At 36.0% G+C, this 15,737-nt stretch overlaps 1 protein-coding gene across 1 annotated transcript in view; it reads left to right on the top strand.

Annotated features, from left to right (window-relative positions):
* Window positions 1-15,737, top strand: part of NOL8 (nucleolar protein 8) — a 64,201-nt gene that overhangs the window by 3,103 nt on the left and 45,361 nt on the right. The window contains exons 2-4 of the mRNA XM_053721178.1: window positions 7,842-8,017; window positions 9,780-9,842; window positions 13,297-13,375. Coding sequence (XP_053577153.1) covers window positions 7,885-8,017; window positions 9,780-9,842; window positions 13,297-13,375 — 275 coding nt within the window. The 5' untranslated portion in view covers window positions 7,842-7,884. The remainder of the gene's footprint in view (window positions 1-7,841; window positions 8,018-9,779; window positions 9,843-13,296; window positions 13,376-15,737) is intronic.

Below are 15,737 nucleotides of genomic sequence, written 5' to 3'. Positions count from 1 at the left end.
CAATTCTGTTGTCCGACCTTGAGTGAACTCCAATTATGGAGCGTGCTTCGAGCCCCCAGCTACCCACTTCAATTCCAGATGGAGATCTGAAATTTTCCTTCTCACCCTTAGTGCCCTGGTCAGGAGATGCGGCCAGCTCCTGGACAGGATATTGGGGACTTTTCAAGAACCACATCGCCCCAGAGCGATCATATAAGTGGGAAGTGATCTTGACATCTGTCCCAAGACGACTTACTAAAAGGAACTACAGAGATCTTTCTTTAGTTTTCATCAAAAACCTCAATAAAGAACGGGACTTATTCCACAGCAGGTCAGATCTAAACAGAGCTGGCATAGGCTAGATGGAGAGATGTTCCTAGGGTGCATAGTATATCTGCATTTGCATGTGGACTCTGTAAAGGACTCCTTATTGTATATATTTATCTTTTTAATATGTAGCTAATGGTCAGATCCTCAGTGTTTCATATGGAACATTAAAGGGATACTAACCCCATTTTTTTTTCTTTCATAATTCAGATAGGTTTTATAGATTTAGTGTGAAGATATTACTATTAAAATGGCTGCAAGGGTAGAGGAATCGTAATTCTAGATAGTGACAAATACAGAGAAGAAGCAGAGAAATTATTAAATGATAAAAAGACATATAGAAAATTAAAATTAGACCCAACGAAAAAGTACCTAGAAAAACTAAGTAAGATTCTAGACAAAGGCAAAGAGAAAGGTATATTAACAGAAAAAGAGTATTTATATGTAAAACCACAGTTTCCAGTTATACCTATATTCTACTACTTGCCGAAAGTACACAAAAATCCATTAAATCCACCAGGAAGACCCATCGTGTCGGGGATAGGATCCCTCACTGCCAATCTATCAGAGTATGTAGATAAATTCCTCCAAAAGTACGTGATAAATTTAAATTCATACTTGAAAGACTCTACCAGTGTTCTGAAGATTTTTGAAGACTTAAAATGGGATGAGAATTATCTATTGGCCACTTGCGATGTGGTCTCCCTGTACACAAATATAAATCACAATTTAGAAATAGAGGCAGTAGAGGGATTCCTAAAGAAAGATAAAGACATCTGTAAAGAACAAAGAGAATTTCTTGTTGAAAGCATAAGGTTCATTTTAGAGCACAACTTTTTTTCATTCGATTCTCAATATTATCTACAGATAGAAGGAACCGCAATGGGCACGAGGTTTGCACCGAGTTACGCAAATTTATTTATGGGAGATTGGGAGAATAGATTTCTCCAATTTTCAGAGCTTGGTGCGAACCTCGTGCTATTCAAGAGGTATATTGACAATATTATAATTGTCTGGAATGTAAGTGAAGAATCATTAATAAATATATTTGAAATGATGAACCATAATGATAGAGGTTTAAGTTTCACCTATCAAATTAGTAAAGTGCAAATTACTTTTTTGGATTTAGACATAAGAGTGGAGGATAATAATGTAGTCACAAAAACACACTTTAACTCCAACAATTATATTCATGCCTCAAGTAGCTATTTAAACAGATGGAAAAATAACATACCAGTGGGGCAATGTCTGCGAATCAGAAAAAACTGCACAAAGTTGAGTGATTTTGAGACACAAATTGAAAAATTAGAAGAAAAATTTAATGAAAGGGGCTATAAGAAAGATATTGTGAAAAAAGCGGTTACGAGAGCAAGGGATACAGATAGGAACTCTTTACTCACATATAAAACCAGGAATAGGGGTAAGAAGGAAGATTTTGATGTGGCTTTTATTACACAATATAATGACGATCATCATACAATAAGAAACATTTTGAGAAAACATTGGCACATAATCAAAAATGATCCTATAGTAGGGGACAAATTACCTCCTTATCCGAAAATAGTTTATAAAAGGGCAAAAAATTTAAAATCATTACTTGCCCCTAGTGAGTATAAGAGGACAAATGTAAAAAGTAAAGAGAAAGATTTATGGGGAAGAGAGATAAGTGGATTTTATCCATGTATATCCTGCAAGTTGTGCAAACATAACACGAAAAAGAAAAATATCGTGCCTGGAACAAAAATTGATTTTAAAATAAAGGATACAATAAGGTGCAGCACCAAAGGTGTAATATATATGCTACAGTGCTCCTGTAATCTAGTCTACATAGGTGAAACGTCAAGAATGTTACGAGACAGAATACGGGAGCACCTCCGGCATATTGAAAAAGGAAAATTAGAAACCCATTTGTATCAGCACTTTAGGACAGTCCATAAAAATAATGTAAATGATCTACAATTTTGGGGTCTATGTAAAGTAAAAGTGAGCTGGAGAGGAGGGAACTTTGAAAATCTCCTACTCAAAAAAGAAGCAGAGATAATTTACAATTTTGACACCTTATATCCCAATGGTCTAAATTCTGAGTTAGACATAAGCCCATTTTTAATGTAAAAGAAGTTTGAACAAATAAAAAGTCTCCCCATTCTCAAACAGACATCAGCTTATTTCATCAACTTAGGGATAACAAAAGAACTAAATAAAATATTTGAGGAGAAGTCTCTATAGTTAGAAGGAAGCAAAAATAAAAAGGAAGAAAATCATATAAGATAAGGACACCTAGAAAAGAGAGAGAGAATGAGAAGGAGTTTATGGTATGGAGGTAGCCATGTAAACTTAGGAAGGAGGAGACCCATGTTCAATCCCAAATAAGAACTACCTATCGTTTATGAAAAATATTTTTATATATATTTTTTATGTATTAGAACAAATAAAATAAGGAAGCTAATCACATTAGGCCTAATAAAACATTAGGGTATACAAAACAAAAATAATCAGATCTAATGAATAAAAGATCATAATAAGTATAAGAGCAATTATAGCTCAGAGGGAACTCTGCATCCTCAGACCTTGGAGACAAGGGTTCAATACCTGGATAGATCATAATTTTTAGGAAACTTTAATTTAGAGATTCAATTTTTATATGCTTCAAAACTAGGTTGACAACTAATATGTTAACATTTTTATCTATTTTATGAGTCTTATATCAATTTAGAATGAATAATTAACAGCCTGGTATAAATAAAAAGCACAAAGACAGCGGTATATGATTATATACAAAGATCACACTTTAACTGTTGAAAGACTTCCAGGTCAAAGGAGGAGTGAACTTAGCAATTACAGGTGTGTTTGAGGTGTATTTAAGGAGAGCAACAAGCAGCATACAGCATCTTGAAAAAGCCCTGAGTGAAAGGGTGAAACGCGTAGAAAGGATTGTATGCAAGCTGCTGTGAGAGGTAACAGAAAGACACTTGAAAGGAGAAACTCTGCGTACTTGGTACTTAAGAGCAGAGCAACTTTTGCATCTTCATTCCTTGGATGGGAGTCTGATTGTGGTAAGTAAGGCTTGCGCAAGTGAAGAACCACACAAAGTTTTCCAGCAGACTGAGACGCGCAGTGCACAGCGTGTCTCAGCGGCAGAAGACCAGCCGGAAAGAAAAGCCAAAAGCAGGTGAGAGTGTATATACACCTAAAGTTTCCTGCAGACGGCAGCCAAAGAGGTGAGAAATCATCTGAACACAAAGAGGCTGAAATAGATTAAGCGTAAGGGAGCTACCTCCCATAAATCACAAGAACCAATATTTTATTATACTCTGAACTGTATTATCACCTTGTCTCAGAGCACAAAGTTTTTTAAAGAAATACACCCACACCAATTGCTAATAGAAGCAGAGACTGTAATTTGCAACTTAAAAGCACCTCCATCAATTGTCTGTGAAAACAGCATACAAAGGAAAGACTGTACTATCTGAAAAAACGTTACAGCCTGCAGGCAAAAAAAAATAAAAAATTAAAGAGCTGTCATTTATCACTGTGAATATGTTTTACATTTGAAGCATTAGAGCTGTGTTTTCTAACTGCATAGAAATGAAGCAGTGACTGTAGCAAGAATTTTAGAGATATTGTGTCTATCAAACCTTTTAAGATGTTTTAAAGCTGACAGTCAGTTAATATATATGATTTTAGATTTATTTGCATTATGAAAGCTTGAAGAAATTTTACTGTACAAGTTGGTCTATTAGAGCAAAATTGTTCAAAAATACTGATAATAAAAGTTGTTATAGATTTGATTGAACTACAGAGTGGGAATCAGTTTGTTGGAAAATTGTGACTATCTAGATATAGTCTAAATTTAGAAGAGAGTTTTGAGAATTATCCCTCACTATATACCACTATTTAATTACCCAATTGCTTTTTAGCGCCATCTACCCTTATTGTTATTTGTATAATTCAGATAGAGCATACAATTTTAAGCAACCTTCTAATTTACTTCTATTATAATTTTTTCTTTGTTCTCATGTTATCTTGATTTGAAAAAGCAGTAATGAAAGGTTAGGTGCCGGCCCATTTTTAGTTCAGCACCTGGGTAGCGCTTGCTGATTGGTTTGATACATTTAGCCACAAATCAGCAAGTGCTACCCAGGGGCTGAACAAAAAATGGTCCGGCTCTAAAGCTTACAGTACTTTTTTTTTTTTTTTTTTTTTTTTTTTTTTTTTTAAATCAAGATAGCATGAGAACAAAGAAAAATTTATAATATGGAGTAAATTAGAAAGGTGCTTAAAATCTCATGCTCTATCTGAAAAAAATGGGTTTAGTATCCCTTTAATATTGTATCTTTTTGTATAATGCTGTGTACTTACTAGTTTCCTGATACAGATGTTATAACTGTATAGTGAACACATACACAGTCTCCTAACACATATGTTAGACATAAAATTCCCTATATATATAACCACCTCGTGGGAACCACAGTCGACACATACATTGGGATATCATGATTGGGTACACTGATGTCAACCCAGATCAACTATCTTGCATTCTCAGATCTAGCTGTTGGACCTGACCACAGTCACATTTTAACTCTGAACCAGTGGGCAGCCCCAAGGCAGAACATAGAGTGATCTGAGATGTCATCGCAGAAAATGCAGCATGTCTGCAGAAAGAACAGCAATTGTTAGCACTTTAACTTTTTAGTGCTGCTCCACATTAGGCTGTTCTTTTTAAACAGAGCTGTTCTCTGGCTGCATTGTATAAGTTTTCCTTAACACAGTGCATCCAGAAAAAAGTGCTGTTTGAAGACAACAGTCAAATATGCAGTAGTGCTGCAAAGCAGCAGTGCATTGATTGTTGTCTGGCTCTGAGATTTTTGCAATCTCGTTCCCTAGCTTTTCACAGTCTGCAAAGCTGTTTTCCTCTGAATGTAAGAGGTTCGTATTAGCAATGCACCTTTTTAATTACTACATTTCTGTGTTAGACTAAGAGAAAAGGAAACAAATTAATTCAAGAGACATTTTACAATTACTTTTTATGCCTGTAACTAATTTGTAATGCAATTTTCAACTACTGCACTAGATTATACAACTTTAAATATTGCTTTATTATCCAGTTAACCAACACATTGCAATTGATCTGGTGCTTTAGTGTAACTGACAAATTTACAATTTTATTTAAAAATGACCTGCAGAAAATTTTTTACTAAAACAATTTCATTGCAGAAAGTGAAAAAAAGTTCTGTCTCTGGGGTGGGCAGTTAGCTTGCACTTCTTTACATCCTCATCTCTCCCACGACCTTTCATAAGGAGTAATTTGCAATGCCACCCGCAGTCTCTCCTTACTAGGTATTACTGCAGTTGTTGGTTAAAAGGTTCACACTATATTGCACACCGACTTTAGCATTTTAGACATGCACTAGCTGTACCGACTTAGATATGAGTCTCATTTACTTCATGTTATGTATTGCTGCCCCATATATCTCCTATAATTGGCATTAGATATGTTTATGATTTACATTTAATTTGTGTGTAGGTATAGTATAAAGGTACGATACACTTTTTTTTTTTTTTTTTTTAAACAAAGCAACTTAAAACTCTTATAACTCTAGACTCTACTCTCTATAGTCCACCCTGCTTCTAATTACCAGTGAAGTTATTAAGGTCCAATGATATTTCAGTTTTGATGTACATGCTCATAGCTAACTCTTTTTTACTTTTTGCTCCTAGCCAGAAGTCAATGCATACTAATATTTACCCTAGTTTGTCCTGAGCAGGTGGTTGACGGAGTCACCTCTAACATTTAGTGGAAATAGTTCTTATTAGTAACCCCCAGCTGTTTCTAAATTACAGATTTCATCATACTCTTCACGTTAAAGACTCCCTATCTCTAAGAAATATGATATATTAATAACTCTCTATCCTATTTGTCACCTCCTTATAATTACCCATTACCTATATAGATAGTCATGGTTCTGAATATACATGTACCTTCTCTTTTGGATTCTTAAGGGACAATACTCCATCCTGCTTCTAATATTGAGTAATGTATTACTAGTTTATAAAGGCCCAGGCCCCCTCCCTACCTTCACAGCTGCTTTTGACTGCTGATCTCCCCCCCACCTTTAAATACCTAGGTCCAAAAGCGACCATTTCAAAAGCCAATTTCCTCCCCTAGATTATATTAGTCTCCATAGGCCCGAGAGTGATCTCTCATGTCAAAAGAGGAATCAACCATAGAAAATAATATAAAATATAGGTTCCAGATATTTACTCGCAACTACCCATTGTGATGCTCTACTCTTATGAAATGCTACTTGAAAGCTTTACTTTCTTATTGTTATTTGTGTTTTATGATGTTTCATTCATGCTGTATAATGCGCACAACCTCAATAAAAAAAACGTATTTTTTTTAAAAAAGGGCTTTTGTAGGGCATTGTCCTAAGTTAAACAGCTCTTTTACCTAAACAAATGACCAATTACCCCCTAACAATAAAACCCCCCAAAATAAAAAAAAAACTAACACTAAAAAAAAAAACTAAACTACCCATTGCTCCTAAAGGGGCATTTGTATGGGCATTTAGCTCTTTTACTGCCCTTAAAAGTGCAATCGGCTCTTTTCCAGCCCAAAAAACCCTAATCTAAAAAAAAAAAAAGCCAAACACTAAGCCTCAAATAGGTACTCACCGTTCGGTTTATTGCAATGTGGGGGTTTGGCAGTTTAGGGGTTAATAGGTTAATTAGGTTTATTGCGATGTGGAGGGTTGGCGGTTTAGGGGTTAATATTTTAATTATGTTATTTGCGGATTAGGGGTTAATTACTTTATTATTTTGCAATGTGGGGGTTTGCGGTTTATGTGTTAATACTTTGTGCGGGAGGTTAGGTTTAGTTATACTTCGTGCGGGCGGTTAGTTTGTTTTGTTGTTTCGTGCGGGCGGTTGCGTTTTTTTAAAAATTTTATTTTAAGGCTTTGGGTTTGCCTACGCTGCATCCAGGTGGATTCTTTTGGCTGCACGCGCAGCCAACATTCTTTTGGCTGCCTTGCGCAGCCAACATTCCTTTGAGGATGTGCAACTGGCTAAACGCGATTATAGTATAGATTACATTTAAAACGACATTGTATGCAAATTTAAAATGCACATATTTATGTCAATATATATATACTGTAAATGTTTCTAGTAAAAGCTATCACTGTTTTAGTGTTAGCATTTTCTTTGCACATGCATGTAAAACCGTGCACTAGCTATTTAAATATTGCAGCTTCTCAAGGATCCAGTGGGGCTTTGTATCATGTCAGCAATTATGCATATTGAGTCATTACTATAAGATGCAAGTGCTGTGTTTAAAATGCTGGTGCACTGAGAATACTTAGACACTCTGTAAACCGTTATAGCTTTTTCTAGAAGAATTTTTGCTAATGAAACTGAAATGCACCTGTGTGTAATCTAATTTCGACTGGATCGTCACTTTAAGATGCTTGCAATCAAACTGTGGCATATTCAGCTTTTTAACCAATAACATACAATTATTTTGTATTCTTCCGTAGAAAGACTTCAGATTGATGCTTGAGACCGTCCATTCTGCTGATCATGGAAGCCTCAAAAAGACGCCTGTATGTCGGTGGGATTGGTCCTACAGTTACTGAAACAGAATTGAAAGAGAGGTTTGGGAAATTTGGAAATGTTGATGGCGTAGATCTCATCTCCAGGAAAGATGAGCAAGGTAAGGAGCAGAGACTTTATGTGCATGTTCCTCTAAACACTAGTAGCATGACGTGTTTGTTGTTTTATTTGTGTAGGCTGCGACATTTTATATTTTTATATCTAGTTTTTGTCAAATGACGCCGATTCACATCTTTATTCAGATTGTGCTAATTGTCTCTTGGTATTTTAGCCAGAGCTTTTTTTATAGGGTTGTAAAAATAAATACAATTCCTTACAGCAGCACACTGCATGTTTTTACTCACAAAATGACAGTTTTATATATATTTAGTTGTTGTTGTTGGGGGGGTTTTCCGCTGTGCTTAAAGGGATTTTAATCCTTTGAGTGCTAATGACGACTCCCACCTACTCCCACTCTGGTGATCTGGCCTGAATAGTGAGAGGCATCGCTGGGGCGTCACGATTCGCACGGTGACGTCACGTGCAATGACGTGATGATGTCACTTCGCAACTTTATTTAAAATTAACAATGGACAATATAGGGAAATGGGGGCATGCTGCTTAGAAGTTTGTATCTCAGGCATCTAAGCATCTACAGACCCCCAAGACCCACCATTGGAAAAGGTAATCGCCTAACCTTTCCAATGGTATAAGTCTTGGGGATCTGGAAAAAAAGTAAAAAATAAATATATTTTAAAAAAATAAATAAAGGAAGACAACAAATTAACTGTGGCAATCCCTCTGAATTGACATGCTGCTCTGGATATAAGGATGGCTTGCTCATAGCAGCCCAAGTAGGTTCCTCCCCTGATCCACTCAGCAGCGCAACAACCCGAGGATACCAACACGTTCAAAGAATTATCAACAAGGACTCGCATATCCAAGACGTCCCGGTGTGACAACTTTCGGATTCCGGTCCTTAGACTGCACTCACCAAGTGCGTCGCCTGTGCCCTGGTGTTCAGCATATGGTATAAATTCACTCACCGCAATCCAGGTAGGAACTATGTGTCTTGATCATGCTGACCCGTTCAGCGTCTCTGATCCATGTCTGTTTGGTAGCTCGGCTCCCATGTGTCACTCCTCAACCAATCACAGGCGTTTGTTTCCCTTAGTGTGTTTAACGGCTCTGTCATGAATCAGCTGGAGGTTGTGGCTTGATGAGTCAATGGAAACAAAAGATTGTCTAGTGATTCTGATACCTAAAACAATTAGCTTTTATTTCATCGGTTAAAAAGGTAACAAGGAGCTAACCACATCAAAAGATGTCAGATAAGGGTAAAGCCTACGCGTTTCAGCACGTAGCCATAGTCATGGCTTAGTGTGCATGTCTATTTAGCCTCTTTAAAAAAGGTAAAATCAATCCTTATTGGTGCACTTCAAAATTTTATCATACCATAATTACCCTAAAAGAAACATATTACTGGGACTGTTAAGAAATAAAAGCTCATGTTTATATATCAGAATTGCTGGACAATGTTTTGTTTCCAGTGAAATAAACTTAGCAATATACTTTATTTATTTTTTACCTTTTTTGTAAATTGAAAATTGTGGATTTTTTTTTTATTCTTAGAACTAGAAGTGCACAAGTCAAACCCTGCTAGATATATATCCCTAATTTGCCTCAGCAGAGATACGATACTGCAGAACAATGCAAGTTTTACTACCAAAATGACAGTGACTAGCTTTGTCTACTCCAGTAGTATGTCCGGATTTTATAGATATAAAACTTTTATGGAAACTGTTTGCTTGCACCGTGTTTATCTTGTATTACCACTGCTGCTTTCTCTTCACAACGCTTATAACATGTTTTTGCTTTTTTAGGAAACCCTGTGAAGACGTTTGCCTACCTCAACATCAACATATCCGAAGTGGACCTGAAAAAATGTAAGTGTCCTGATGGTCCATGAAATAATTTTTTTTTTTTTTTTGTTGTTTTTTTTATGTTTTAATATATTAAGATATGCCCTCTTGTAGTGCCTTTATCACGGTTGTGACAAAGATTTTTACATAGCGTGGCAAAATGCTGAATCTCCATCTGTGATAGAGATTATTAAAAATTGTATCTGAAACATCTTCGTAAAGGGGAAGTAGACAAAAACCTGGTCATTACAGGCCTGTTAGTCTGATTTCATCAATTGGAAGACTTAATAGGAAAAGTCTTAAATGATATCAAACAACTTACATAATCATTAGCAGACTGATAATTTCTAACTAATCTAGTTGATTTTGTTAACTATACAACCAGAGTGATAGAACAGAGTTGGGCTGTATATGAAGATTAGGAAACATTTTAGCACTGTCTGAAACATTAAAGGGACAGTATACATCAATTTGTATATAACTGCATGTAACAGACACTACTATAGAGAATATTATGCACAAATCCAGAAAAAAAACTTTTTAAAAACTTACTTAGAAGCTCCTAGTTTAGCACTGTTGATGGGGTTTAGGCTGTGACACCAACTGAAAGGGGTTGGAAAATCAAGAAGAGCAGACGCTCTCCCTTCCCCACATATGAAAAGAAGCATTATACAACCAGGAGTCTGTAGACATCAGTATACATCTAAAACTTTGGGGCTTGGTTAGGAGTTTGAAAATCAGCACAATGTTATTTAAAAATAATTTAAACTATACATTGTTACAAATCTAGTGTACAAGGTCCCTTTTAAAGAAATTCATAAACTGCATAGCCTTGGACAAGACTCAAATACTTAAAGGGACACTAAACCCAAAATCTTTCTTTCATGATTCAGATAGAACATACAAATTTAAACAACATTACAATTTACTTCTATTATTTATTTTGCTTCATTTTTTAGATATCCTTATTTGAAGAAAAAGCAATGCACATGGGTGAGCCAATCACATGAGGCTTCTATGTGCAGCAACCAATCAGCAGCTACTGAGCATATCTAGATATGCTTTTCAGCAAAGAATATCAAGAGAATAACACAAATTAGATAATAGAAGTTAATTAGAAAGATGTATAAAAATGCATTCTCTTTCTAAATCATGAAAGAAAAATTGTGGGTGTCATGTCCCTTTAAAGGGACATTAAAATGTTGGTCACGGTAACTACACATCATGTTTTTTTCTTCTCATGTGCCTGCAGCTATCTTCAAAGCTTCTGCCTTATTAAACCCCTTACAGATGCCGGCTGCTGAAGCTCGGCATCTTTATACTGGGCCCTGACATGTTGGAGCTTAGGTATTTCTGCACTCTGACAGGCGCAGTGAATATTTATAGATAAGTGATGTTGCCGGCTTTTTGACAGCTGTATTCTGCACTTAGGGTTAGTGCACATGATACTTTGCTCTTTATTATTCATGTGGTCATTTCTTTTGTAACTTTTTAAATTGTGTATAAAAACCTCTGTGTGTGATCTACCCTGAAGCCCCTTATACAGCTGTAAAAATCTGGTAACTTCACTGATCTATCACGAAGTGCAGCAATACGTGAGCGTCATTATGGTGGCGTACAGTATGAAAATTCAGATCTTCACCAAGCAATACCTGTAATGACCATAGCCAGGTACTATATTGGTAGTGGACCTCAAATGAAGCCAAAAATAATTGTACAAGGGTTAATCCAGGAAGGATAGGTCAAATCGGTTGTGTTGGGAAAAAAAAGAAAGATTGGCCAAATGATTGGGATCTAAAATATACCACAAAGTGCAAAATGATTCATTTAGGATGCAAAACCCCAAAGGATAATTGTAAACTTAAAGGGACCCTCAAGTCAAAATTAAACTTTAATGATTCACATAGAGCAGTGATTTTAAACAACTTTCCAATTTACTTCCAGTAACAAAATGTGCACAGTCTTTTTATATTTACACGTTTTGAGTCACCATCTCATACTGAGCATGTGCAAGAAATAACATAATATAGGTATATACATTTGTGATTGGCTGGTGGCTGTCACATGATACAGGGCGAGTGGAAATAGACCTTTTCACTCGTGTGAACTTCAGACTAAGTGCTATTGCATTGTCTTTTTATCATGCATTTGTTAATAGTGCAAATCTACTGTATTTACTGGTGCTTCAATGGCACAATACTGAGAGAAACAAACGAGCAATATAATGTGTGAAATAGTAAAGATAAAGTTCAGTAGACAATGCAGTAAGTAAGGCTGGTTGTATAGGGAGAGGTATTAGCAGCAGAAAAAGTAAAGTCGTCGTCCTACTTCACAGATAACTAGTTAGGTTTTACGTTGGAGACTGTAACTCTAGAAGGATTAAAGGGACATGAAACACAGAAATTTTCTTTTGTGATTCGGATACAGCATGTCGTTTTAAACAACTTGGTAACAATTTACTTCTAGTATTTAATTTGCTTCGTTCTATTGGTATCCGTTATTAGAAAGCATACCTAGGTAGACTCAGGTGCAGTAATGCGCTACAGCTGCTGATTGGTGGTGGCAGCACATATATACCTCTTGTCACTGACTCACTCAATGTGTGTTCAGCTAGCTCCCAGTAGTGCATTGATGCTCCTTTAACAAAGGATACCAAGAGAATGAATCAAATGTGATAAGAGGTAAATTGGAAAGTTGTTTAAAATTGTATTTATAACTGAATAATGAAAGAGAAATGTTGGGTTTCATGTCCCTTTAATTAAAGGAGGCCACTAATATGGTGCATGGTAATTTGTGTATTTCTTTTACGGAGAGATTAGTTGGTTCAGGGAATAGACCTCCAGTAGAGGTAGTAAGGGAGTACAAGAATCCCTCCCTGTAATGTGTATAAAGAAATCCAGAGAATAAATTAAAGGGACACGAAACCCAGAATTGTTCTTGTTCATGATTCAGATAGAGAATACAATTTTAAACAACTTTCCAATTTACTTCTATTATCTAATTTGCTTCATTCTTTTGGTATCGTTTGTTGACGGAGCAGCAATGCACTACTGGGAGCTAGCTGAGAGCCATTGACAAGGGGCATATATGTGCAGCCACCAATCAGCAACTTCTGAGCCTACCTAGGTATTCTTTTTTTTTTAACAAAGGATACAAAGAGAACGAAACAAAATAGATCATAGAAATAAATTGGAAAGTTATTTAAAATCGCATGTTCTATCTGAATCATAAAAAGAATAAAAATGGGTTTCATGTCCCTTTTAAGCTGAGACTTCAGAAGGAAATCTGAGAAGACTCAATTGACTTTCTGGGTTTTATCATCTGCTTTCATAACCTTTTCGTTTGTTACTTGTTGTTTTACCTTCATTTAACCACAGGGGGCACCAGCTTGCCGAAAAAGAGCCAATCTATGTATTTGGAAAACACTATTTATAATGTTGTGCAAATCTCAATAAGGATCTCCAATTGTTTGTTTTAGGTATGTCCGTCCTAAACAAGACCAAATGGAAAGGGGGAATGCTGCAAATTGAAATGGCTAAAGAAAGCTTCTTACACAGGTAGATATGGATCCTTATTGCACCATCTCTCCTGCAATGCCCATGCTTTAATACCGAAAGTGACATTAAAGGGACACTAAAGTCACATTTTTTCTTTCTTTCATGATTCAGATAGAGCAGGAATTTTTAAGCAACTTTCTAATTTACTTCTATTATCAAATTTTTCTTCGTTCTCTTGCTATCTTTATTTAAAAAAACAGGAATCTAAGCTAAGGAGCCGGCCCATTTTTGATTCAGCACCCTAGATAGCGCTTGCTGACACCAATCGGCAAGCTCAACTCAGGTACTGAAACAAAAATGGGCCGGCTCCTAAGCTTACATTCCTTTTTCAAATAAAGATAGCAAGAGCACAAAGAAAATGTGATAATAGGAGTAAATTAGAAAGTTGCTTAAAATTTCTGCTCTATCTGAATCATGAAAGAAAAAAATTGGGTTTAGTGTCCCTTTAATACCGAAAGTGACATAAAAGGGACACTAAAGTCAAAATGATAGTTTCACTATTCGGATAAAGCAGCACTTTGAGAAGACGTTCCAATATATTTTCATTATTAAAATGTGCACAATCGTTTTACATGCACACTATCTGAGACTCCACGCTCCTACTGAGCATGTGCAAAAGTACTCGGTATATAGGTATTTGCATTTTGTGATTGGCTGATAACTGTCACATGGTACAAGGGGAGGGAAATGGGATATTCTACTGCTCATTTCATATTCAAAGTAAGTGCTATCGCATTGTCTTTATATTGTGTATAGTGGTCCTTTAAAGAGAGAACCTGAAATACTTCTGAGAAAATATATCACAGATTTTGTTGAATATAAGCTTTTGGTGGGACAATTCACAGGGCTCTGTGGACAGGACCACTCCTCCAGCATGAAAACATTTAGTAGTTTTATACAAGACTGGATCGTTACTTTTTACTGTATTACATTTATAAAGCATTTTTAGATTCAACTGTTTTAAAATAGTGGCATACATGCGTATCCTCCAATCACTGGCCATACCTAGACTGGAGTAGCATGGGAGTGTGCCAGGTGCATTGCTTTGTCTATTGTTAACCCTTTAGCAGAAGTTAAACAAACAATCTGATATTTTGTTTTTAGACATTTAACTGCAAATTGTTTTGTAAACTAGAATGTTGCATTAAAGGGACAGAAGAGTCAAAATGAAACTTTTCATGATTCAGAGCATGCAATTTTAAACATCTTTCCAGTTTATTACTTCTGTTATCTCGTTTGTTTTGTTCTTTTAGTATCCTCTGTTGAAAAACATTTCTAGGTAGGCTCAGGAGGAGCAATGCATTATTGGGAGCTAGCTGCTGTTTGGTGGCTGAACATATATGCCTCTTGTCATTGGCTTACAGTGGTATTCAGCCAGCTCCCAGTAGTGCATTGCTGCTCATTTAACAAAGGATACCAAGAGAGTAAAGCAAATTGAATAATAGAAGTAAATTGGAAAGTTGTTTAAAATATGTATTCTCTATCTGAATCATGAAAGAAATTTTTTGGTTTCATGTCCCTTTAATTATATCTTGTCTAATGAAAAAAATACTGAGTAAGCAATACCAAGGTTTTAGTTCAGCAAGTAGTATTGGGACTAAAAAAAAAATACAATAAAGATTTTCAGGAAACAAAGCCTAAAATGTTGTTGGGGTTGAAAACAATGTTTTTTAAAAAAAAAATTTGCATTCCAAAAATCCCTAATCTAACGAGATCATTTATAATGTTCCTCCTGAAGCTTGGGGGCGGGGCATCTGTCTCAAGCTCCGCGCCTGCCTGCATGTTTCAGTGACACTGCCTCATTTTATGTCAGCGGTGTGAGAGCAAACAGCACCACAGGCTCAGATACTTAGAAGAATATTTGTGGTGGGGGGGAGCAAACCATTATACAGAGGGGGCTTCCACTGGCCTCTCTTTAGTGATGTTAGTGCCATAAGCACCACATGAATGATTGCGGGTAGGAGGCCACGATAAACAAAGACGTTGATATAAAGACAAATATAATCCAGACAGTCCTAACATATGATTTTTTAAGATTTTTTTTTTTTTTTTTTTAAAGGGACACTCAAGTCAAAATAAACTTTTCTGATTCAGATAGAGCAGCGGTTATAAGACTCTTTCCAATTTACTTCCATGATCAAATTTTGCAGTCTGTTTATATTCATACTTTCAGGGAACCAAGATCCTACTTAGCATGTGCACATGCTCACAGGGTATACGTATACTAGTCTGTGATTGGCTTATATCTGTCACATGATACATGGGGCCGGAAAATGGTATCTTGCTGCATTGTCTTTTTATTATGCACTTGATAATTATGCAATTCTACTGCATTGATTGGTCCTTTAATGGATGAAAGTCC

Source organism: Bombina bombina, chromosome 7 (genome assembly GCF_027579735.1).
Source record: "Bombina bombina isolate aBomBom1 chromosome 7, aBomBom1.pri, whole genome shotgun sequence".
NCBI classification, from domain to species: Eukaryota; Metazoa; Chordata; class Amphibia; order Anura; family Bombinatoridae; genus Bombina; species Bombina bombina.
Note: the sequence above shows the minus strand (reverse complement) of the source record. Positions and strands in the feature narration are given on the sequence as shown.